The sequence below is a fragment of the Ovis canadensis genome, chromosome 20, assembly GCF_042477335.2.
Source record: "Ovis canadensis isolate MfBH-ARS-UI-01 breed Bighorn chromosome 20, ARS-UI_OviCan_v2, whole genome shotgun sequence".
Taxonomy (NCBI): Eukaryota; Metazoa; Chordata; class Mammalia; order Artiodactyla; family Bovidae; genus Ovis; species Ovis canadensis.
Genome location: NC_091264.1, coordinates 23,796,191 through 23,821,206, shown reverse-complemented (window position 1 = coordinate 23,821,206; position 25,016 = coordinate 23,796,191). Strand labels below are relative to the sequence as shown.

Here is a 25,016-nt window from a genome sequence, read left to right as displayed (position 1 = left end):
CTCTGGTCTCGGGGGCTTCCTCTGGACAGCACAGGCTGCCTGGTCTCCGGGTCCCATAAACCAGGCTTCCTGCCCACCCTGCCCTCACTGGGTGACCCCATTTGGGTGACCAACCCTAGACTCTTCAGTAAGGGAGCCCCTCCCCCAGCCATTTCCCTTCTCATAGCGGGAGCCTGGGTCAGGGCAGGGCCTGGTGTCAGCCAGGCGGGGGAGGGCAAGGACCCACTGGCAACCCTGTCTTTCTGTGGCTGACACGGGTCCTCGCTTTCTCCTCACTGTCACTCCCAGGCTACAGCTCCTAGGAGAGCGGGACCCAAGGGCATGGGAGCAGCAGTCTATTGACCAACAGACCAACAGACAGAGACAGACCGACCACCCTTTCCAAAGTACATCCACTTCCTTTGTCAACTTTTCATCACTCATCACAAGGCCCCGCCAGCAGGATCAGCTGGGCAGGTGTTATTTCCATTTCACAGTGGAGGTGATGGAGGTCCAGAGTGGGCCAGGGGCTGGCAGCACCAAGCCAAGCCCATGCTCTTAATTCTCTGATGGGCTTGGATGCAGGCAGGAAATCTCTGAAGCCAGCTCCTCCAGAAATCACGGACTGTGTTGAGTCTGAGGCTGCTCGAGCTGGGTGAAGTCCCTGCCCTCAAGGAGCCAGAGTCTTGGGAAGGAAAGAAACACTGGAAAACAGAGCAAAGAACTGGGACATGCGGGGTCTGTAGGGGCTGGACTGGACACGAGAAAACTCTCTGGAGTAGAGAGCTTTTGAGTTTGGGCTCAAAAGATGAGGATTCTTTCAATAGAAGTAGAAGAAACTCAACTCCATTTGAACAACAGGGAAAGGACTTTCCTGGTTCATCCGGGTGTTCAGGGGGTGATGGCTCCACCAGGCGCCTTCTCTCGCTGTCAGAGCTCACAGCCCGAGGGGGTGACAGCTCCCAGTGTACACGCTCAAGCCTGAGAAACCCCAGTGGCTGGAGAGAATGTTATCTCAGTAGGTCAGAGAAAAGTTCCAGGATGGAGTGGGTGTGTGTTGGACCCCAGGTCGGCAGCGGGTGGATGTGGGAAAGGCATTGCCCGTAATGGATGGGGGGGCGGGGAACAGGAGGGGGCAGATTTCACCCCCAGAGGGGCTGGCCTGAGGGGGGCTGAAGAGGAGACCAGCCTTGGGGAGCTGTGGGCAGGAGACGGAAACTCTAGTAGACCCGGTGAGCTATGCCAAGGACCTGGGACTTGACCCCAAGGGACTAAGATGGCTAGTAAGAGGGACTATCAGGCATAAGGTGATCGAGGAAACTTCAGATGTGAACTTATATCTGATTCCCTTCTATAACCTCAGGCAAGGCATTTTAACCTCTGGGCCTCAGTTTCTTCACCTGGAAAATGGGCACAGTAAGTTACCTGAAAGGGCTGCTATGGGGAATAAGATGACATGGCTTTGTGGTTGGTCATCAGCAAGGCCCTGGGACAGGGCGTTGAGGTTTGCAGAACATTTTCACAACCTTATCTCACCCCTCACCACAACTCTAGGCTTCCCTGTTGGCTCAGACGGTAAAGAAGCTGCTGCAGTGCAGAAGACCTCCGTTGGATTCCTGCGTTGGGAAGATTCCCTGGAGAAGGAACATTTTAGTTTTCTTGTCCACTCTGGTTTTCTTGCCTGGCGGGCTACAGTCCAAAGGGTCGCAAAGAGCTGGACACGACTGAGTGACTAACACGGACTAACTAATGCCCCAGCTCTGAGAGTTCCTCAGAGACGGGGAAGGGGAGTTCGGTCGGTTCCAGCCAAAGTCGCAAAGGTGGAAGGTGACAGAACTAGGGTGTGTATTTGGGTCAAACCCTGAGCTGGTGTCAGAACTCCGTGCTGGATGGATCAAGGTGCGGGTGGGGTGCGTGTTAGCCAGAGGCCCTTATTTGGCCCTCCCCTGCCTGGAGCCCACAGGGAGGTTTGCCCCAGATGAGCACCCAGCCTGCCTTGAACCCACCACTGACAGCCCCCCAAGCAGCCTCTTAGCACTGCAGTCCATGTGAGCCCCAGCTAATGGATTGAGGGGCCTCTCCTTGCTACCTCTTAGGTCTGTCCAGCCTCCAAAGGCAGCTTTGTTTCCTTATTCCAGGCCTGGGTGGGTATAATCACTGTCCATTCTCAGCACAGCTTAGCCTGGTCCATCCACTCAGGCCCACCATTCCTGGGGACACCTGTGAAGTGCTCCTTTGGGCCCAAGGCAAAGCTGTATCAGCATTCAAGGAGCAGCCTTCCCAAGGTCAAGGTTTCCTGTGGTATGACCAGTTCCCTTCTCTGTGCCACCCAGCAGTGAAATGCCCTCTCTGGCTGCAAGAGTATTCTGTCTTCATCTATCTACCCATCTTCTGTTCTGTCTCATATAGAATCAGGCTTGGCTTTGAGTAATAAAGTCACCACTTAACAAAAACCGAAGGTCTGTTTCTCTCATAAAAGTCCTGAGGCATGCAATCCTCAGTATGGAGGTTTTACGCAGTCCTCAAAGACCTAAGCTCCTTCCAGCTCACTGCTCCACCGTTTTGTTTTCATGGTCCAAAATGGCAGCCAAGATTCCAGCCATCACAGCTGCATCCCAGGCAGCAACCCAGAGGAAGGATAAAGAAGAAGGAGGTAAATCATACATGCTAGTCTTTTTCTTGATAGTTTACTTTTAAGAAAGATTCATAGCAAATGACGCATGGCACTGCTACTTGGTCACAGTCACGTCTAGCTGCAAGGGAGCCTGAGATAGTCTTAATTCCAGATAGCCAAGTTCCCAGGTAAAGTAAGGGTTTGTGTATTGAGGAAAAGAGAATGGACATTGGGGGTAACTATCTATGACATCCCATCCATTCAATGAGCATTTATTGGATGCTCCCTGTACTTACCCATGTTACAGTACTTATAATGTGATCAATGCTGTAGCGTCTTGTGAGCGATAAACCGTGCCTGGCACTTGGTAAGTGCTCAGTGACCATTACTATTAGTGCTGATATACGCACAAGCTTCTGGGAGAATGGAGAGAAGGTCCCTCCTGGGAATGTTGGTGGTCTTTCTTTTTCTCTTGGTTCTGGAAGGCTGGGATGTTTGATGGTAGTCATTTTAGGAACTCGTGTTACCTCGCCAATTTCCATTCCATCCTAACTCCTTCTCAGGGAAATGACTCTGATAATTCCTCCTTACCAAGGCACCTGTGATAGCTAACAGCTAAGCACAAGCTCTCCAGGGTGAAAAGTGCAACCATCTGGAAGAGAATTCTGGCAACAGTTACAGTGAGGGGGCTAGTTCTGAAGACCTTGGAATCTTCCCGAAGCCCTAGAAAAACCATACTGTAGGTTGTCACACAATTGTGTGGCTGCAGTCACACAATTACTTCTGAGATGGGAAAATAACAATCAGTACTCTCTAAAACGCCTCCATCTGACACCGTGGGGGGTTGCAGATGCCAGGTGCCCTTCCAAGGTGATTTAGAGCAAGAGTCCCTGGAGGGCAGGGCAGCCCTCAACCCACCTGGCAGGATGAGGAAGAAGCTGAGAGCTCGGCTACGTGGCCTTGCTTGGTCTCTCGGAGGTGGAGGAGCGCGGGTGGGTGCTGGGGCTGGAGCTTCTGTGCCTCCCCCCACGGGGACTGTGGAGAACAAGCTGCTGCTGGCTGAGCGCCACTCCGGGCCTGGGAAAGCGAGCTACCGGTCCTTCCTGAGCACCAGGGTATGACAGGCCTGCGCCAGGCCCTGTGGAGCACACAGAACTTAGGGTGGGTGGGCCTATGAGCCTTGGGTCTCTTGCCCCAAAGCTCTCTCCATCCCTGACCTGGGGAGCCAGACAGCGCCTCCTCCAGGAAGCCCTTGCTGACTTCCTTTGCCAGATGCCCATCGTCACTGTTCTCCCACATTCCTCCACTGGGCTTTTTCCAATGCTGCCTGCTCATCTGTTCCCTGCCCTCAGCTGACCCTACTCGATATAGCCCCTGTACCTTGCACATAAGATGAACTCGGTTACGATATACCAACTAATGAATGAGTGGTGAACGCAGAGTTCCTGGGCTGCCAGGGGGTGGTTCCCCCAGCGAGGAGGGGGAGGCCTGCAAGGGTTAACCAGGAGCCCGTCTGTGGTCTGAGGTAAGCAGGGAGCGTATTTGTTCAGGTAAATACGGAAGGATTACTTATAATGGGAAATCAGGCTCCGGCCAACTCTTCATCTCATGCCGCCTAACTTCCTCCCAGCGCATTCCTGTACTCCGCCCGCGTCCACACTGCCCTGCAGACCCGGTGCCCTGAGCCCACTGCGGCCTCCCTCGTAAGCCCCCCAGCTGGGTCTTGCCACGGTGCCAGCAAGTGGCCCTGAGCTGGGGGCAAGGGGCCTCCCTACAGGGCACGCAGCCCTGAGACCTCAGAGAGCTGCCCGTCGAGGGTGGCCAGGCCCCCGGCGGCCCACCAGAGTGCCACCTCTGCCCTCGGTCCTGCCGGCCCCTGGTACTGCCAGTGCCCCAGATGCCTGGCTGAGACCCAGCAGTGGTCCCAGCTGCCCGCGCCTCCCCCTGTGCCCCAAAGTTGGCACCGCCGCGGACGACTCCTTGGGCACCAGGCACCTAACGGGTAAGTCTGGTGGGGGGCAGTGCCTGGCCATGGGGGCTTTCCCCTGCCAGCTCTGAGGAGGTGGGCGGTGGAGGGAGCTTTCAACGCAGGGCTCCCGAGTGTTGATGACTCTGATCTGGGTCCTTCACCCTCAGAAGCCCCTGATCCCTGTGCATGCTGCTGCCCGGTCTGCCCCCGACCCTGGGCTGACCCTAGAGCCCGGTTGAGCCCCTGGCCTGGGGAGGGCGGCCTGGGATGCCCCGCCTCTGTGATGACCCCATCTGGGCTCCACACTGAGCCCACCCTGCCCAGCCTGAGGGGAGGCAGCTCTGCAGGTGCGGAGCCTCGGCCCTGAGACCAGGCTGGTTCTGCTTGGCTAGTGAAACACAAGCAGCCTTTCTGTGGCTGCCAGTGCGGCCGCTGTGCCAGGGGCAGGGTCTCTCAGAGCCTGGTCACGAGTGGGCAGGGCCCTGCTGGAACCTGGAGGCTCCAGGTCAGGGCTAGGGTCTGGGGTTGGAGCAGGGGCTATGGTCCCAGAGCCCACAGGCTTGGGGGAGTGGGGTGGGCGTTGTGAGCACGGGAACCAGGGGATCTAAGTGTTCGTCTTGGGTCCCTGGGGAGGCACAGGGCCTCTGGGCACGTGGGGAGAACAGTGCAGGTAGGGCAGGGGGGACCTGGAGGCGCCCCTTTCTAGGACTTGCCAGGTGCCTCCTGAGGGGAGGGAAGGACCTGGGTGGTGGGCATGACAATGTGGAGGGCTGAAGGGTCTTGGAGGCTGGAGCCTTCCCTGGAGCTGGACACAGTGTGTGCATGGGTGCATGCGAGGTGGGGGCAGTGCCCTGAGCTAGCCCAGGGCCCCTCTCCCCTGCAGCTGGGCCCACCCAGCAGCCCGTGGCCAGGCCTCAAGCGGGCTATCCCCTGCCTGACAGCCATGGCCTTTCTGCTCCTCTTTAGCCAGGGCTGGGACTTGGCCTCACTTCCTGCCCCTATCTCCCTGATAAGCAGCTTCACGGCCACCCCCTAGTAAAGCAACCATCTCCCCAGCTGCTCGCCTGAGTAACAGAGCAAACAGGCGCTGGGGCTGCCCCAGGCCCCAGGTGGCAGGCAGGAGATTACCCATCAGACGGGGCGCCCAGGCCAGGGCTCAGCTCAGCCAGCCAATCCGCTCACCCATGATCACTGGGGAGAGGGCTAGAGCCAGGGACTCCCCCCGCCCAGCTGCTCAGAGCTCCCCCCAAATTCAGAGGAGGTTGGGGTGTGGAGGAGGTGGTCTCTCTTGGGGTCAGGGACCACCTGCCACTTTGAGAGCTGAATAGTCACCATGAGGGGCCCAGAGCTGAAAGCTCAGCGCCTGCCAGACTCGGTTATTGTGTTACTGATTATAAAACACCTTGGCAGATGCTGTGTCACTTGGTTGCCATAAGCCTCTGGATTACAGAAAACTTCTCTTGTCAACCAAGCCTGAGGAAATAGGGCAGAATTCAGTAGGTGCCCAATCAATGCTCAGAAAGTGTGACCCTGGCAGTGAGTAGAAGAACCAGGAGAGCCCACCTCCTGCCGCGGAGGTGGTTGCAGCCATAACGGGAATAACCCTGCAACAAACTAGAGCACAGCTGTGTGCTGACCGATTTGGTGCAGCTTGAATGTAACTGGGGTCAAGGCCCTCTGGCGGAGGGCAAGAAGGGGCAGGTCAGAACCCGCAAGGTGTGACCTCAGGCAAGTCACTCTGACTCCCTGTGCTTGCAGCAGGTTAGACAAGGTGGTCTCCTCTGTGAAAGGAAGCTTCAGGGAAGGAGCAACCTGGAGTGGGGTTTTGAAGGCTGTGTAGGAGTTGGTGGAGGCAGGCTGGCTGGCGGGATTTGCTGCTTTGCGAAACTTGAGTGCTTTCCCAGTCTGGTCTCCTAGGTTGAGGTCAGGGGAATTGGGGGCCTCTGGCTCGGGCTCCACCTAGAGGCCAGGGAGGAGTGAGTGAAGCCAGCAGCTGCCCTGGACCAGGCTAGAGAGCAGGCTGACCTTGGGGCAAGGTCCAGGCCTCTCCCATCACCATTTTCAACTCTCCCCCAGACTCCACCCTTTGGCCCTGCCCCTCCAGCATCACCACCTGCTTCTTCCTTTGTTCCCCTCACTATTCACCCTATTACCTTTCCCTCACTCTTCTCCAACCCCATCCCCTCACCTGCCACCTTCCTGCATGCTCAGCCCATTGTAATTCACCAGGAATTTCCATCCACTGTCCCCCTCAATCTCCACAACCCCTTTAAGACCTGCTCTTAACAGCCCATTCAACAGACATTCAACTGAGTTTCTTGCCCCACTGCTGGAGCTAGGGTTAGGGCTCAAAACAGTGTGGGACCCTCCCCTGCCCCCACCCCACCTCCACCCTGTTCCATGCCCCACCCTGCACCCCCAGCCAAGAGAGTGGCCTGTCAGGTGGAACAACTCTTCCCAAAGCAAACTTTGCACAAGCTGAGTTGCCCTGGGCCCTTCCTGACATTTAATGCCAGGCTCCTTCCCCGGCCTCGTTTGCATGTTCCCAGTCCAGGAGGTGCCCCTGCCAGATTCTCCTCTCCCACCTCTCAGGGCCTCCAGGCTCCTCCAGGTCACCCCTCCTAGGCCAGGGCCTGAAGGGGGACTCTGCTGGAGTCAGATGGGCCAGAGCCCTCCCTGGGCTGTAGGAAGGGCCGATGAGGTCCATCCGGGACCGCCAGAATCCAAGGGGCCCTTCCTTTCCGCTCCAGCTCTGGGGTTGAGGAGAGGGGTCTGGGGGTGGCCGCCTGGGTCGGGTCCCAGCACCTGGACCTGGTAACAGGGTGGGGCCCAGGACTCTGCTCTCGGGGCAGCGAGTTGGCCTGAGGGCTGCTGGGACCAGTTCTTCCTGCCTCTGATGTCCAACCCAAGTCAGCCTGGTGGGCACGATGGAGGTCATGGGGTCACAGACTCCAGACAGTGTCTGGGGCAGAAGAGCTCTGGGAGCTGACTTACCTCCCAGGAGAACAGAGGAGGAGAATGAGGCCATGGAGACCAGGGGCTGCCCAGGGCCTCCGATACGGTGGAAACAGCAGATTATGAATCCCCATCTCCAGATGCTGAGGCCTCGAGTTCTTTCCAGGCCTCCCACCCCTTTGGAGAAAACTCGAATACAGGGGTGAGCTTGGGGCTGAGGGGGGGTCCCTGTACCTGCAGGCTTCAGGCATCCATGCCACCCAGAACCCCCAATGCGACTTTTGTGGGGCTAGCCCCGCAGGTAGCCTGGGCGAGGCAACAGGGGTGACCCTAGAAGTTGAAGGTGCCAAGACTTCAGCAGGAAAGAGGGCGGAGCTCAGCCTTGACTCCTAGTTCCTTCCCAGTCACCATGGACACATGCCCCCAGGCACTCACCGACCCTGCCTGTCAGGTGGGAACGATCCTGGCTGCCCCAGGAGACCGCGGGGGAGCCCAAGCAGTTTATTTATTTGGCCTTCACCTTGTCCCTGGAAGGGCTAGAAGAGGTGTCAGTGAGGCAGGATTGGGGGGGGGCAGGGAACAGGAAGTGGATGCCTGTGATCCCCCCCCCCGCCCCCCGTGCGGGAGCGAATGGGAGGTGGTGCTGGTACGTACTCACGCCTCGGGCTCCTGGCTGCCTATGGTAACAGTGGGCAACACAGAAAGTGAAGTCGCTCTGTGCGACCCCATGGACTGCAACCCACCAGGCTCCTCTCTTTCCCTGGGATTCTCCAGGCAAGAACACTGCAGTGGGTGGCCATCTCCTTCCCCAGGGGAACTTCCCGACCCAGGGATCGAACCCAGGTCTCCTGCATTGCAAGCAGACACTTTTACCATCTGAGCCGACCACAGCTCTTTGATGTCCCCAGACTCTTTTTGTTTCCCCCCCATCTTCCTGCTGCTTGGCCCTGACCCTACTCCCAAGTCTCCCTAGGCCTATGGGCTGGCTCCCCAGGTCGGCCTTTTGCTCCTGCTAGTTGTTTCCAGCTCATTTCTTTCTTTCTTTTATGTTGGCCGCGTTGTGCGGCATGTGGTATCTTAGTTCCCTGACCAGGGATTGAACCTGTGCCCTCAGTAGTGAAAGCCTGGAACCCTAGCCACCGGAGAAGTCCCTGGATCTAGCTAGTTTGAAGAGCAGTCTCGGAGGGCAGGGGAGCTGCATTTTCCTGGGAGTGTAGCAGCTGTCCCAGGAGCAGTGAGGGGGCTGGACGGGGGCAGTGGGCAGGGCGGGAAGGGCCTGTCCAGGGGAGCAGGAAGGCTGCAGCCAGAGGCAGGGAGGCTTCAGACTGTAGCAGGCGGGCCCTGGGCGCTGGCCTGGGCAGGCCCGGCTTCTCTCCAAGGTGCTGACCAACAGCCTGGGGGTTGAGGGGACAGGCCCACGTGGCCCCTGCCCACTCTGCAGGGCTCCCAGGGGCCACACTCCTGAAGCCCCCTGATTCAGACCCATTCATGTGGACCCAGAGGCTGGGATGGAGGGAGGGAAGGGCCGACAGCGGTGGGGAAACCAGAGGCGGTCTGCACCCAGGTGCTGGATCGAGGAGCCTCTGGGAGGAGTGGCAGGCCTGTCACACCTTGTCCCAGCCCCTCCCCTCTCCTCCGAGGGCCTGCAGTCCTGGGCCCTGGGCAGACTAAGGCTGTGTCTCAGGATTGAGGTGGGGGCTCGAGGCATATTTCCACCCCCACCCCTCCAAGCCCACTGGGGGTAAGAGCTGAGCAGGATGTGAGAGACAGGCTCCACCCTCATGACCGCCCAGGCCTCAGTAAAGACCTCCTGGTGACTCCCTGGGGCCGTCTGAGCATCTTTCTAATGTCCGGGTGGCTCCGAGGGGCAGGAAACAGCTGCTGTAAATCTCTGACTTTGGGTCCCCCTGCCCCCTCTTCCCTCTCTGTCTTCCTGGGGGACCACGAGGTGTGGAGAGAAGGGGCCGAGGTGGTAATCCCTCTGGCTGTAGCCACGTGAGTCTGCCCTGTCTCTGGGCCTTGGCCTCCACCAGCTGTTACCAAACTTCTTTGTCTGGAATCAGAGGCAGTGCCTCTTGGGCAGGAGGGAACCAGGACATGCTGAGCCTTAATCCAGAAAAGATCAGCTCGAGGTTTTGGGAGCTGGAGGCATCACTCAGGAGACGGGCAGCCCCTTGAGCCTGGGCGGTTGGGAGGGACCAGGACCTGGCAGAGCCGGATTCGTCGCAGGACCCTAGGGCTCAGTGATCCAGGCTGTGCTGTGTGACTACGGATACCTCCCGGCCACTCTCTGAGCCTTATTTTCCCAGTGTCCCCACGTGGAGACCATCACCCACAAATGTCCTCATGGCTGAACTGCACAGATGGGGAGAGCTGAGAAGTCAGAGGAAGGGGCGGCTGGGGAGGACTTCGGGCTGAACTGTGATGAGAAGGAAGGGGCATTGTGGGCAGGGGGCAGCAAAAACAAGAGAAAATAGAGAAAACAAGGCGTGTCAGGCCCCCGGCTCAGGGTCCGAGGGAGAAACACCGCTCCCATCAGCCTGGATGTGTGCTTTGCCCCCGACCCTGCCCCTAACCAGTGAATAAATCTGTTTCCCGCTCTGGGCTCTGAGCTCCAATGCTCAGAGGCGGGCACCAGCCCCTGGGATCAGGCAGGGCAGGTGGTGGGGAACCATGGGAGGGTCTAGAGCCCAGGGCTGCCCGATGAAAGGGTGTTGGAGGGAAACAAGCTTGACTGTGCAGTGGAGTGAGCGAATAGGAGGCGCAAATGAACTCTGGAGGACCAAGCTGGCCAATCAGGAGGTGGGCAGGGCCCTGGGGAGATGGGACCAGCCAGAGCAGGAGCCTCCGAGGGCACGCGGTACAAGAGCAGAGACCGCCCATGACCAGCTGGGGCCATCAGGCAAGCTGCGTGGCCTCTGAGCCCTACTGTCCACACCCACACCCAGGGCGCCTGAGTCCCTGTAGGTAGTGAAAGGGTAACGTGTGCACACGCTCTGGTCACAGGAGGCACTTGATGTGCGTTCTCTGCCCTCCCAGGTCCAGCCCTAGAGCCTGGAGAAGATGCCAGCGTTGCAGGCTGGGCACACCAGCCCCCGGCTCATTGGCCAGAAAACCCAGGTCCCCTGGGCTGGCCTCAGCCTTCCACGCTGCGTCCCACCTGCAGGCCATGGGCTCTTTCCTCCCGCCACATGGTTAATCATTAACTTCTTTTTCACCAGGGAGGTGTTGGAGCTGGGACCAAGCCTTGGTTGAGAGCAGGTTCCTTGGCATTTAGGGGCAAGGTGACGGGGGGCTGGAATGTGGGGTGTGGAGGAGAAGGCGGGAGGTCTCTGCTGGTGAAGGCTCCCTGTGCCAAGAGCTGGGAGACCTGCCTCTGAGTCGTTCAGTTCTCTGCAGCAGCTTCCCCGCCACAGCGCAGGGATGAGCGCTCAGGCCCTCTCGGGAAGGGGGCGAAGGCGGGGGCTTCCGAAGTCACTTGACCAATGTGTCAGGGACGTGTCGTCATGTCCTCGCCTGGCCGATGCTGCCCCCAGCCCTAGCCATTCATCCTCACTGACCCCTCGCGCCACTGTGCCCCCGTCCTACCTGTGACCGAGGCCAAGCAAACAGGAGGGCCAAGAGGGAGGCGATTTCTCCTGCCTGTTGGAAAAGATTCCGTCTCCCTGGCACACAGCCCAAGGTGTTGGCAGGGACTGCCCTAACGTGGCAGGTAGGGGAGTTCTGGGGACGTGGATGGGGCGGGAGGCAGGCAGGGGTGATGAGGGAAGGGTGGGGCTGAGGAGGCTCTCCAGCGGCGGGGCTCCCCAGGGGGTAGGGTGTGGGCACAAGCCGGGGTAGGGACCCAGGGCAGAGCGGGCTGTTGGCGCTGCCTGGGTAAATAATATGGGCCCACAGCACACACGTGTGTTTGCACAGAAGGACTTGAAATGATTCCAGGCCTGCCCTCTGTCCCCCGCAATCCTGGCCCCCCCATCCTTGCCCACCCCACCCCACCCCGACCTTTCCTTCCTTGTCACTTTTTAAAGGAACTTGAAAGGGAGACTTGAAATGAAAGGGAACACCTTTCTTTCTTGCTGGCTTTCTCTGTGCCACTAGGAAGAGCAGAGCTGCCAAGTCAGGTTGGGCAGGTTGGGTACTGCACAAGGGTAAGGGACAAGGGGGAGCTGAAGTTCCACTTGGGCTCCACTCACCGAGCCGCACTACCCAGAGAGGAAAGGGCGTTATTTTCCGAGGTGCAAGCTGTTGCACTAGCTGCAGCCCTAGGTATAGAAGCCAGAACCTTCCAAACGGGGCTCTCTCTCTACCCCACCTGCACACTGCGGCTGAGCAGGTCTACAGGGCTTCTAGTAAAGCCTCCCCCTCATAATGGCCAGGTGCTTTCAAAGCAGCAGTTCTCAAACTTGAACCCCCATCACAATCAAAGGGCCTGTTGAAACACCTTGCTGGGAATTCCCTGGCAATCCAGTGGTGAGGACTCTCAGCTTCCACTGTAGGGGGTACAGGTTCAATCCCTGGTCAAGGAACTGAGTTTCCACAAGCGTGAGTGTGTGAAAATCTCTCAGTCGTGTCCGACTCTTTGCAACCCCATAGACGATACAGTCCATGGAATTCTCCAGGCCAGAATATTGGAGTGGGTAGCCTTTCCCTTCTCCAGGGGATCTTCCCAACCCAGGCATTGAACCCAGGTCTCCTGCATTGCAGGCGGATTCTTTACCAGCCGAGCCACAAGGGAAGCCCAAGCTCACACAAGCGTGAGGTGTGGCCGGAAAAGAAAAGAAAAGAAACGCCTTGCTGGGCCTTCCTCCCTACCCCTGAGCTTCTGATTCAGTAGCTCTGCTGTGGGCCTAAAAACCCGAGTTCCTCATAGGTTCCTAGATGGTGCTAATGCTGCTGATCCAGGCACATTTTGAGAACACTGTTTGCAGTATCAGTTCAGCTAGTTCAGTCGCTCAGTCGTGTCCAACTCTTTGTGACCCCATGACCACAGCACGCCAGGCCTCCCTGTCCATCACCAACTCCCAGAGTTCACTCAGACTCATGTCCATCGAGTCAGTGATGCCATCCAGCCATCTCATCCTCGGTCGTCCCCTTCTCCTCCTGCCCCCAATCCCTCCCAGCATCACAGTCTTTTCCAATGAGTCAGCTCTTTGCATGAGGAGGCCAAAGTACTGGAGTTTCAGCTTCAGCATCATTCTTTCCAAAGAAATCCCAAGGCTGATCTCCTTCAGAATGGACTGGTTGGATCTCCTTGCAGTCCAAGGGATTCTCAAGAGTCTTCTCCAACACCACAGTTCAAAAGCATCAGTTCTTCAGCGCTCAGCCTTCTTCATAGTCCAACTCTCACATCCATACATGACCACAGGAAAAACCATAGCCTTGACTAGACGGACCTTAGCCGGCAAAGTAATGTCCCTGCTTTTGAATATGCTATCTAGGTTGGTCATAACTTTTCTTCCAAGGAGTAAGCGTCTTTTAATTTCATGGCTACAATCACCATCTGCAGTGATTTTAGAGCCCCAAAAAATAAGGTCTGACACTGTTTCCACTGTTTCCCCATCTATTTGCCATGAAGTGATGGGACCGGATGCCATGATCTTCGTTTTCTAAATGTTGAGCTTTAAGCCAACTTTTTCACTCTCCACTTTCACTTGCATCAAGAGGCTTTTTAGTTCCTCTTCACTTTCTGCCATAAGGGTGGTGTCATCTGCATATCTGAGGTTATTGATATATCTCCTGGCAATCTTGATTCCAGCTTGTGTTTCTTCCAGTCCAATGTTTCTCATGATGTACTCTGCATAGAAGTTAAATAAGCAGGGTGACAATATACAGCCTTGACGTACTCCTTTTCCTATTTGGAACCAGTCTGTTGTTCCATGTCCAGTTCTAACTGTTGCTTCCTGACCTGCATACAGATTTCTCAAGAGGCAGGTCAGGTGGTCTGGTATTTCCATCTCTGTCAGAATTTTCCACAGTTTATTGTGATCCACACAGTCAAAGGCTTTGGCATAGTCAATAAAGCAGAAATAGACGTTTTTCTGGAACTCTCTTGCTTTTTCCATGATCCAGCGGATGTTGGCAATTTGATCTCTGGTTCCTCTGCCTTTTCTAAAACCAGCTTGAACATCTGGAAGTTCATGGTTCATGTACTGCTGAAGCCTGGCTTGGAGAATTTTGAGCATTACTTTACTGGCATGTGAGATGAGTGCAATTGTGCGGTAGTTTGAGCATTCTTTGGCATTGCCTTTCTTAGGGACTGGAATGAAAACTGACCTTTTCCAGTCCTGTGGCCACTGCTGTTTTTTCAAATTTGCTGGCATATGGAATGCAACACTTTCACAGCATTATCTTTCAGGATTTGAAATAGCTCAACTGGAATTCCATCACCTCCACTAGCTTTGTTCGCAGTGATGCTTTCTAAGGCCCACTTGACTTCACATTCCAGGATGTCTGGCTCTAGATGAGTGATCACACCATTGTGAATATAAATACCCCCAAGAAAGGACACTCATGAACTTGCCCCTATCAGGTTTATCTGTGTTACGGGGAGCGTGTACTTGTTGGTCATCTCCCACATCTGTCCTGACATGTTCTTGACTCTCAAGCCACGGAAGTGTCCCAGGGACCCCCAGTTCTTTGGTGTGCGTACACCTTGCAAGTCCCCTGCTTTACCCAAATCCCCAGTCTGGAGCTCCAGTGCTGGGCTCCAGTGTGGGGCTAGAGGAAAGGGTCTGTGGGCAGGGCAGCAGAGCCTGGGGACCGATGGGAGGGAGGCCTCTAGTTTGCGTTGAGGCCGAGCGGTGCCCCCTGGGTGGCCTTGGTGGGGCCAGGGAGAGTGGGCGTGACTTGCTGAGGGCCTCATTTGTCCCCGTGGGCCTCGGCCTTCTCTCCAGCCCCTGTAGTTGTGGGGAAAGTGGGCTGCTGTAAACATGCACGTAGGCACCTCCCACCTGGGAGCTGCGAGTTCCTCCAAGGCGTGAGGGGAGAGGAGAGGGCCCCGGGAGCTGGGAGAGGCCGTGGCAGCACTTTTCAGGGCAGGACGAGGGGGGCGGGTACCAGGAGCCTGGCCCTGAGTCGGAGTGGTGCCACGCACACCCATACCTGTGCTGCTGGGGGGGGCCACCTCAGCAGCGTTGGGCTGGGAGTTTATCCATACTCCCCACATGACCCTGTGGGGCTTTCCTGGTGGCCCAGGGGTAAAGGGTCCACCTGCACTGCAGGAGACCCGGGTTCAATCTCTGGGTTAAAATATTCCAGTATTCCTGCCTAGGGAATCCCATGGACAGAGGAGCCTGGCAGGCTACAGTCCATGGCGTCACAGAGTCAGACACGACTGAACGACAGAACTCGCAAAACTGGCCCTGTGCGAGGGGCAGGGGGCAGCCTACCCAGTCTGGAAGGGGCTTCTCCCTGCCACACCCTCACTTGCTCCTTGCTGTCTTCACCTGGCCCGTGGAAGATTTTTTTTTTTTTTTCCCTACCTGCACTGTAAGCACTTGTAAGCCCGTGGAAGATTATGGTGACCTTTTCCCTTCCCTACCCTCTTCAAGGGCAGAACAAAAGGAAACAAGCTTTGCTCCAGCAGAAAAGATTAGGACTCTGCCTGCAGAGCAGGAGATCCAGGTTTGATTCCTGGGTAGGGAAGATCCCCTGGAGAAGGAAATGCCAACCCACTCCAGTATTCTTGCCTGGAGAATCCCATGCACGGAGGAGGCTGGGGGGCTATAGTCCATGGGGTCGCAGGAGGCGGACACGACTTAGCAATCAAACCACCACCAGCACCACAGAAGCAGCTTCCTCAACCGAACAGCAGACTGGGATCTGGGTGGGGGGCCAGTCGCCTTGTCCAGGCCTCAGTTTGCTCATCTGCCAAATGGAACTAATTGTGCCTTCCTTTGTGAGGACCGAATGAGATCAAGCACCTCAGGAGATTGTTTTAAACAGGTTACTTGTGTAAAAATACGCTGCTCCCAGCACCGCGGCTTCCCTGGGGAGTGAGGGAGCCGTCTGTTTGCAGCTCTGCACAGCCCCCCTCCCAGCCACAAGGCCCGTCTGCCCAGCCCTGTCTCAGCTGCCCAGTGACCCGGAAGCCCCGGCTCTCTCCCAGGCCCGGCCGCTGCCCACTGGGCTCCTCATCTCCGTAACCAGCTTAGCAGCCCCCATGGGGACAGGGAAGCAACCGGGGCCTGACTCTCCCTCCTCTTCTGCTTCTGTAGACACAGCCGCCAGCCTCAGGAGCATGGGCAGCGCCAGCCCGGGCCTGAGCCCCGGGCTGCCCGGCCGCCTCCTGCTGCCCCCGGACAGCGCGCTGCGAACAGGCCTGGAGAAGGCGGCCGCGGCGGGGACGGGGCCCGAGCGGCGGGACTGGAGCCCCAGCCCGCCTGCCACCCCTGAGCAGGGCCTGCCCACCTTCTACCTCTCCTACTTTGACATGCTGTACCCTGAGGACAGCAGCTGGGCGGCCAAGGGCCCTGGGGCCAGCACGCGGGCGGAGCCATCCGACGAGCCCGAGCAGTGCCCGGTCATCGACAGCCAAGCCCCGGGGGGCAGCCTGGACCTGGCCCCGGGCGGGCTAACCCTGGAGGAGCACTCGCTGGAGCAGGTGCAGTCCATGGTGGTGGGCGAGGTGCTCAAGGACATCGAGACAGCCTGCAAGCTGCTAAACATCACGGCAGGTGAGCCCCTCCTCTGCCAGCGGAGGCCACCGGGAGGGGTGTGGGCACTGCCTGGCGCACTATGGTCACCCCCAGAGATGCTGGTGCTTCTCCACTTGCAGCCAGACCCTAACGCAGCAGCGGCGAGCCTGGGAGCCCAGGTTCTCAGCCTCTCTGCGCCCCGGCCACGCCAGCCTGGCGTCCCCACGTGGCAGGCTCCGGGTGAATGAATAGGAGCTCTGCACCATCTGGCCCACCTCCTCTCACACGTCAGTCCGCGGTCCCCCGGCCTGTTCTGCTTCAGACTCTCCTGCCTCTGCCATACGCTCACACCTCCCGACCTTTGCACTCGCTAGTTCCTCAACCCGGAGTGCTCTTCCCTCAAATATCTACTTGGCTCACCCCTCACCTCCTTCAGGCCTTGACTCAAATGGCACCATCTCGATGAGGCCTTTCCTGACCCTTCTACTGAAACTGCTGCCCAGACCCCCACGTCTTATTCCTCCAAGCTGCTCTCTTTCTCTGGAGGTTCCTACTGTTGGACATGCTGCATGTTTATCTGTCTCCCTCACTGGAATGTACATGCCCCGAGGACAGGGATTTTCACTTATTTTGTTCACTGCGATGTCACTAGCTCCTGCTACCCCTGTGGCTCAGCGGCAAAGAATCTGCCTGCCAACTCAGGAGATGCCAGTTCGATCCCTGAGTCGGGAAGATCCCCCAGAGGAGGGCAAGGCAACCCACTCCAGTATTCTTGCTTGGAGAATCCCATCAGAGGAGCCTGGGAGGTTACAGTCCATGGGGTTACAAAGCGTTAGACACTACTGAAGCAACTGACCACGCACACACACACACCCCCAGTTCCTTGGACTTAACAGATGCTCAACACACAATCACTTAGTAAGCCCTTATCCCTTATATGGGGGATTCAGCGTGGACACAGCAGAAAGGCTCCTCTGTTCACAAAGCTGACGTTACAGTGACGAAACGGATCATAGATAAATAGATCAATGTGTCTCTGGTCCAGTGGGGATGCAGGCTTGAGGAGGCGAGGTGTGTGTGTGTCTGCTGGGGCTGGGAGGGTGTGGTTGTGGAGCTGATGCTGCCGGTTGAGGGGCTGCTGGGTCCCCATCCCCGTCCCGCCGTTGCCTCTCCAGCTTTGGGTGTGTCTGAAGCATCTCCTTGGCCTTCGGGCCCTGGCGTCTGAACCTCCCACATAGGAAAGGTCCTCAGGCCTGACTCCTCCTCCCCAAAGTCATCTGGGCCCAGCCCCTGCCCCACAATAGTCTCAGCTGGGGCTGCCCTTGAGGCAGCCTGTGCTCAGGGATACTACCCCCAGTGGCCCAGCGCTGCAGCCAGCCCCCACCCCGGAGGTTTTCCCACGGTGCCTCCGCTCCCACCCTGGACTGGGGAGGGCCCTGCCCTATGAACAATAGGGACAGAAACAAATGGCTTTGACCCTGGGGAGGAAAATGAGTCTATTAGGTGGGGGCAGGTCGGTCTGCAGGTCACCCGCTTAGAGCGTGGCGTTCACTTGGAGGCCCCATTGTGTCCAGGCAGCAGCTGCCCACCACCCCCCAGCGTCCTGCTGGGCTCACCCCAGGGCGGCTCCCCAGGGAGACGGCTGGAGCCCAGCCAGGGACGCCCCTCCGGGCCTCGGTCCCACGAGCACCCTGCGTCCTGCCCTTCACCCACTCGGTGCACGTTCGCTGAGCAGCGCCCTGACAGCCAGCCCTTTGTCAGGTGCTGGACGAGGGGAGGGAGCCCCCTCGGTGTCTTAGCTTCCTCCTCGGTGAAACACGATGGGAGGCGGTGGGTGGGGCCGATCCCTGGTTGGGTTTTTCTCTTGTCCTTTGAGGGTTTTGGGAAGGCAAGAGGAATCTGGGAAAGAAAGAAGCTGGGGTGTCTCTGGTATAGTATCAATTTCCCCTCCAGGGCTGGGGCTCCCCAAAGGGTCCTTTGGAGGGGCTGGAGGGGTCTGGGAGGAGCTGAGGCCCAGGTGAGATGGAGGTGCAGAAGCTCCAGGCTCCCCTGCCCTGAGCCATGTTTGCTTTTGGGGCCCTGGATCCTTCCCCTCATCCCCTCTCTTCTTGGGTAATCTCCACAGAACCCCTCAAGCCTCTGTCTGGCCTGGAGGCCATTCCAGGAGAGCATAGTTTCCCACGGGGGGCTCCATCAGGGCAGAGGGGCCCCTGGGGGCAATGCCTTCAAGCAGACTCCAGGGCTGAAAGAGTGTCTTTTGCTCAGACCCTGTGGACTGGAGCCCTGGCAATGTGCAGAAGTGGCTGCTGTGGACGGAACACCAGTACCGGCTGCCTCCCGTGGGCAAGGCCTTCCAAGAGCTGGGGGGCAAGGAGCTGTGTGCCATGTCCGAGGAGCAGTTCCGCCAGCGCTCGCCCCTTGGCGGGGACGTGCTGCACGCCCATCTGGACATCTGGAAATCAGGTGGGTGGAGCACTCCCCACCCCACCCCCAGGCTCCAAGCCGGGGACATCAGGGCTGAAGTTAGGCCAGGATGCCTGACCGTGGGTTACAGGGGAAGCAGCCCCTTGTTCCAACCTGGGTTCTGTTCTGAATCCCGGCCCCAGTGACCACTGCCTCCCTGGACCCTGGGTGAGTCCTCCAGCCCCGACCCTCTGCCTACCCTGATCAAGGCCGCAGAACCCAGGACAGAACATGCAGCAGGTTAAAAATATAACTCAGACTGTGAGGATATAGGACACTGGATACTCGGAAGTCCTCCTTCCTTGTCCTTGTAAAAATTGTGTGTTTGTTTTGCGTTGTAGTTCATTAAAGCAGAAATAAGGCAATAAATGTACAGAATTTTTTTAAAAAGCAAACTGTTGTGAACCACAGTATACCTTGGGGGTACCCCTCCCTCGGCCCTCCCCTGGCCCCCCAATCCCCCTCCCTTGAGGCAACCACTGTGCCTCAAGGCACAGCAAGAGTAAGTGTGACTTCTACCCTTTCCTAACACAAATATATGAGTATCACGCTGCTCTGTACTGGACAGTGTATATTGGACCTTGGTCCCCTTCTTTGTTTGTACAGCAGACCTATTTTTGATCTTTTTTTTTTTTTTTTTTTTGCGTGACTGCATGGCTTTTGGGATCTCAGTTCCCTAACCAGGGATTGAACCCAGGCCCTTGGCAGCAAAAGCACAGAGCTCTAACCACTGGACAGCCAGGGAATTCCCTTTTTTAAAATTTATCTGTGTTTATTAATTTTTGCTGTTGCCCTGGGCTGTCATTGCTGCCAGTGGGCTTTCTCCAGTCACGGCAAGTGGGGCTACTCTTCGTTGCAGGGCACTGACTTCTCACTGCTGTGGCTTTTCTTGTTGCAGAGCACGGGCTTGAGGGCACGCAGGCTCAGTAGCTGTGATACACGAGCTGAGCTGCCCTGCGGCATGTGGGATCTTCCCAAACCAGGGATCAAACCTGTGTCCCCTGCTCCCTGAGTCATGGCCCTGCCCCTTGGGGCCCAGGATGAATGAAGGGACAGGTCCCACTCTCATTGACCGATCAGAGACCAGTGTCCAGCCCCCAGCCCAGGCCACTTGCCAGGGGCTGACAAGAGCAGTGGGCAGTGCCAGGCTGAGAGCCGGGTGGTGGCGTGGGCAGAAGGCAGCTGTCTCCGCCTCCCACTGCCTTTTCTGGGGAGGGAGGCAGGTGGGAAGCCGGTGGGGGTGGAAGGGTGCAGGGAGTTGGCAGCCAGAGGGCAGGGAGTGTTTTTGTTATGCTGGGTTCTGAGTGGGAGACCGTGCAGACCTCATCACCACGCTCCTGTGCAAGACCTGTGAGGGGTGTCCCAGGCCCGTTTCACAGGTGACTGGCAGGGCTTGACTTGCGCTCTCCTCTCTGAACCAGGGGCAGCACGCAGAAGGCCCCTCTCAGCTGCCAAATCCTAAACTTTCTTCCAGGAAGCAGCTCTGTAAGCAGCTGTCTCCCAGATTGGCAGGTGGGAGAGAGCCACAGGGAGGGGCGGGGGGGGGGGGAGTGCGGGGGGGGGGCTTCTGTGACCCCACAGTTCTACCCAAACGCCCTCCTCCTCCCTTGGGGGGACGTCTCTCTGGGGTCCCAACTTCCCCTCCTTGCCCCGCAGCTGCCTGGATGAAAGAGAGGACATCCCCGGGGGCGATTCACTTCTGCGGTGAGTCGGGCAGGGCAGGGAGGCGCGCGGCCAGGGCTCCGGGTCTGGGGGGTGACAGGGTGGCGGCCACTGAGGACTGGGGCTCCCCGCTCACCATCACCTCTTGACGGCCCAGCCTCGACCAGCGAGGAGAGCTGGACGGACAGCGAGGTGGACTCGTCCTGCTCCGGGCAGCCCATCCACCTCTGGCAGTTTCTCAAGGAGCTTCTACTGAAGCCGCACAGCTACGGCCGCTTCATCCGGTGGCTCAACAAGGAGAAGGGTGAGTGGTGGTGGGGTCAGGACGAGGAGGCTGTGGGATGCGGGGGGAGCTGTGGTCCTGCCAGGTGCTGGGCAGGGGGCTGCAGCTGCCCGCCCCCACCTTTGCCTTGAATATCACACACGCACTCTCACTGGACCCTGAACCACCCCAGGGTCTGTGCAGTCTGTGTCCGCACCTGTCCCCTGCCAGGCTCTGCCTGCTGAGGGTCCCCAGCGGCCACATGCCCGGGACATAGCAGGGCCGTACAACTCCACTGAGCATGGGACATAGTCTCTGCCCTCAAAACATCAGCACTGCACTGAGGAAGCTGGTGGTGCCCCGTGATAAATACAGAGCAAACCACACAGGCAGGGTTAGATTTTCAAGTAGCCACAGTTTAAAATGCTTAAAAACAGGTACAGTTAATTTTAATAATACGTCTATCTAATCCAATATTATATGTTCTTCTAATCTCAACATATAATTGGTATACAATTATTAATGAGATGTTTTATTAAGTCTTTCAAATCTGGTGTGTATTTCACGCTTACACTGCATCTCAATTCAGACTGGCTACTTTTCAAGGACTCACAGCCACAGGTGGCTCGTGGTAACTACACTGGCCAGCACAGGGCTGGATGGTGTGCGGGTGTGTGTTTTGGAAAAGGCCCAGAGCCGAGAAACCTGGGTTCTAGGTCCCATTCTGCCGTTAGTAGCTATGGGTACCCAGACTCCAATCTTCGTATTTTTGAAACAGATTAAATTCAGTCATCCAACAAACCTTCGTTGAGCACTTCCTCTGGTTCCACACTTGCTTAGCCAACATTTATGGAGGATTATAGTGTCCTGGGGAGAAGGCAATGGCACCCCACTCCAGTACTCTTGCCTGGAGAACCCCATGGACGGAGGAACCTGGTAGGCTGCAGTCCATGGGGTCGCTAAGAGTCAGACACGACTGAGCAACTTCACTTTCACTTTTCACTTTCATGCATTGGAGAAGGAAATGGCAACCTACTCCAGTGTCCTTGCCTGGAGAATCCCAGGGACGGGGGAGCCTGGTGGCCTGCTGTCTATGGGGTCGCACAGAGTCGGACACGACTGAAGTGACCTAGCAGCAGCAGCAGCATAGTGTCCTGGAGCTGTGGGGAGGATTCAGTGACACCCCATCCTCTAGGGACCTACAGTCTTGTAGGAAAACCAGCAGTGAAATGAGCTGGTATGCACAACGTATCTGACTGCGATGGGACCAGCTGTACCTGGGTTGAGGACCTCAGAGAGGAGCAACTCCAGGGCTGAATGCAGAGCTCAGGATGGGAAAGGGCTTAGGAGGGGTGGGAAGTTCCTACACGAGGTGTGGTGATCTCGTATATGTATTTGAGACAGAGTGAGCTGGTCCCTCAGGGAGACCATCCCACGATAGAGGACAGGGAGATCAGGGAACGCAGGGTGATCTGGGAAGCCTGCCTGGAGAGGGTGTGCGGACCTGGATTTTGCCAGGTGCTTTACACGGAGCCCTGGGGATATTAGTGAGTAATAGCCCCTTCCTCCTGGCTCTGCTCCAAGGACTTTCTGTGACCACTCACCAAGACGGTGGTCACCACAAACCCCTCTAACTGACCGGAAAAAGGGGGTCTCAGCTTCTAAAGCTGGAAAACGGCTGAGCCAGGATTCCAACCCAGGTGGGCTTGGTTCCCAATCCACTCTTTCAACCGTTTCTTACCAGTTCATCCTGCCAGAAATGGCTGCATAGGCCAAGGTGGCCGAGAATCCCACAGAGGTCTTGCAGGCTGGGAAACTGCACAGGTGACCTTGCGAAATGAACCGTGTCCGCAGCCTGGAGCCCCACAGGGCTTCAGTGCGGGCTGTTTAGAAGCCGGCGCTGGCAAGGCCCCGAGTCACCCACCGCAGGCTCACCCTGCACCCAGGCGCTCTGTGAGTCCACAGTAGGATCCCTCACTTCCCGGGACCCGTGCTACACCTCCCCACACGTTGATTTAACCCTCAGCCCAGCTGTGGGAGACGGTCTGTGGTCCCACAGCCTGGCCCAGCCCTGGGGCGACCCCGGCTCCCTGACTCTGCTAGGCTGATCTGCTGGTCTTGGTCTCTCTCCCTCCTGCTCCGCTGGCTCTCCCTGGGCCCCCCGCTGCCCCAGGCATCTTCAAAATCGAGGACTCCGCGCAGGTGGCCCGGCTGTGGGGCATCCGCAAGAACCGCCCCGCCATGAACTACGACAAGCTGAGCCGCTCCATCCGCCAGTATTACAAGAAGGGCATCATCCGCAAGCCCGACATCTCCCAGCGCCTGGTCTACCAGTTCGTGCACCCCATCTGAGCGCCGGGTCCCGGGCCTGAAACGTGCCCTCGCCAGACCTCCCTCCTGCCTGCCCTGCTTTGGCCAGACCCAGAGCTGGGAAAGAGGGCAGTCTGTGGCATCCAGAGTTCAAGGTCAGGGAGGGGATGGCCCACTGTTCCCAGAGATGTCAGTGAGCTCTCTGGGAAGAGAGCCCCAGGGTCGGGCGGTGCTTCCTGCTTGGGCCTGACTGCTCCGCGGCCAGTCCACTGGAGGATGGAGGGAGGCAAGGCTGTCCTCGGTGCTCATGGCCCCCCAGGGAAGGGCCCTGCACTCTGTTGCAGCCTCTGACCTGAGACGTTCCAGAGCAGGGCCGACAGAATGGCAGTGACTTGGCCAAGGCCACTTGCCCTCCAGTGCCCTCTGTTGCCTGTCCAGCACTTCGCCTGGTGTGGTGCCAGGAGACATCTGGACCGCCGAGTTGGGAAGCCAGGGGTGCCCTGGGGATGGATAATAAAGATCCTAGGGAACTGATGTGCTCCCAGTGTCTGCAGTGAGTGTGAAGCACAGCCCAGAGGCCATCCACACTCAAGTCGTTATGATCACAGGAACCTCAGGTGGTCAAAGGAGGCTTCCCGGGGGAGGGGGCATTGAGCTGAGCCTCAGTGCTTAGGAAACAGGAAAGGGACAGCTGATGGGTAGAAGCAGTGGGAGAAAGACAGTGAGTCCTCAAGGCCCACGAGGAGCTGGAGGGGCCCTCGTCTCCCCTGGCCTGGTGTGGGCTGGAAGGAGGGGCTGGAAAGGGGAGCTGGAAGGGGGGTGGACTGGAGCTGAGGAGGGTCTCCCACGGGACTGGAGAGGTGGTGGCATCCTTCTGTCCTTGTGCTCTGTCGAGGGGTCAAGACATCCCCCCAGAAGGGCCGAGGGCTGCCCTTCCTGCGAGGGGACCCACAGCCTGGCCGCTGCTGGGCTAACCCGGGGGCTCTGGGATGGGTAGCCAAGCCGTGGGAGAGGCGGGCCTTCAGCCCTCCTCGTGGGAGGCCGGCCCTGCAGTGAACAGGGGAAGAGAGGCTGGCTTGTGGGCAGTTCCTCTCTCGAGCCCTCAGTGGTACTAAAGCTGTGAGCCCTGTGAGTGGGGTGTCAGGGGCCAGAGCTCATGATGGGAGGGGGCAGGTCTGAGTGTGTGTGAGCTGAGGGAGATGGGACCCTCTCTCTTGGGCAAAGGCACGCAACTTCCTCACACCCCGCCTCACGTTTATTCATCCAGCTCAGGTGTTCTGAGGGCCGACTAGGTGCTCCGACTGCTTTTTGCCATTTGTTGTCGTCATTCAGCTGCTCAGCTGTGTCTGACTCTTTGCCACCCCACGGACTGCAGCATGCCAGGCTTCCCTGACCTCCACCATCTCCCAGAATTGGTTCAAAATTGAGTCGGTGATGCTATCCAGCCATCTCATCCTCTGTCGTCCCCTTCTCCTCCTGCCTTCAATCTTTCCCAGTGTCAGGGTCTTTTCCAATGAGTCAGCTCCTTGCATCAGGTGGCCAAAGTACTGGAGCTTCGACTTCAGCATCAGTCCTTTCAGTGAATGTTCAGGGCTGATTTCCTTTAGGATGGACTGGTTGGATCTCCTTGCAGTCCAAGGGACTCTCAACAGAAACTGTGAGATTACCCCCACCTGCAACTTTGCAGCTGAGGAAACTGAGGCTCAGAGCAGTTAAGCACTCGCTCCCAGTCACATGGCTGATCAGCAGCAGAACCCGGACAGAGCCCACAAGGACAGGGCTCTCCCTGCCCCACCTTGCCTCCTGCCCCTGCCCTTACCGCCTTAATGCTTGGCTTCCCGGGAGTCGGGAGTCTGGACGGGGGCCAACCAGGGGCGCCTCGACCACAGAGGGTTAAGCGCTGCCCTGTGCTGCGCCTTGCACCCTCAGCGACTTTATTGTCTCCAGAAGAACGTTTCCTTCTGGCAGTGAGCAAACAGCACCTTGGCATGTCAGCTGGGACTGCACCTGAGGAGGCGGGGGTGGGCGGCCTGCCCCAGGCCGGTGCCTCGCTGGGCCCCTGCTGTCTGCCCACCCCTGGGGAGGGGGCGGGCTGGGACCCCAGCCAGAACCCAGCTCGGCTTTGCTCAACTGGTTTTGTCTCCAGCCTTCCCCCGCCCCTCGCCC

At 57.9% G+C, this 25,016-nt stretch overlaps 1 protein-coding gene across 1 annotated transcript; it reads left to right on the top strand.

The window, feature by feature from the left end:
* Window positions 1-4,239: 4,239 nt before the first annotated feature.
* Window positions 4,240-23,384, top strand: SPDEF (SAM pointed domain containing ETS transcription factor). Its single transcript, XM_069562638.1, has 6 exons — window positions 4,240-4,595; window positions 15,734-16,192; window positions 18,419-18,616; window positions 20,273-20,320; window positions 20,436-20,582; window positions 22,714-23,384. The coding sequence occupies exons 2-6, from the start codon at window positions 15,757-15,759 to the stop codon at window positions 22,890-22,892; spliced, it is 1,008 nt and encodes a 335-aa protein (XP_069418739.1). The 5' UTR covers window positions 4,240-4,595; window positions 15,734-15,756; the 3' UTR covers window positions 22,893-23,384.
* Window positions 23,385-25,016: the final 1,632 nt, after the last annotated feature.

What these genes read in the sequence shown, in the direction of transcription:
- SPDEF (XM_069562638.1), top strand. Translation starts at nt 15,757, where the DNA reads ATGGGCAGCGCCAGCCCGGGCCTGAGCCCCGGGCTGCCCGGCCGCCTC. An exon ending in TCTGGACATCTGGAAATCAG is followed by an intron (nt 18,617 to 20,272) that starts GTGGGTGGAGCA and finishes CTTGCCCCGCAG; the next exon opens with CTGCCTGGATGAAAGAGAGG. An exon ending in GGGGGCGATTCACTTCTGCG is followed by an intron (nt 20,321 to 20,435) that starts GTGAGTCGGGCA and finishes TTGACGGCCCAG; the next exon opens with CCTCGACCAGCGAGGAGAGC.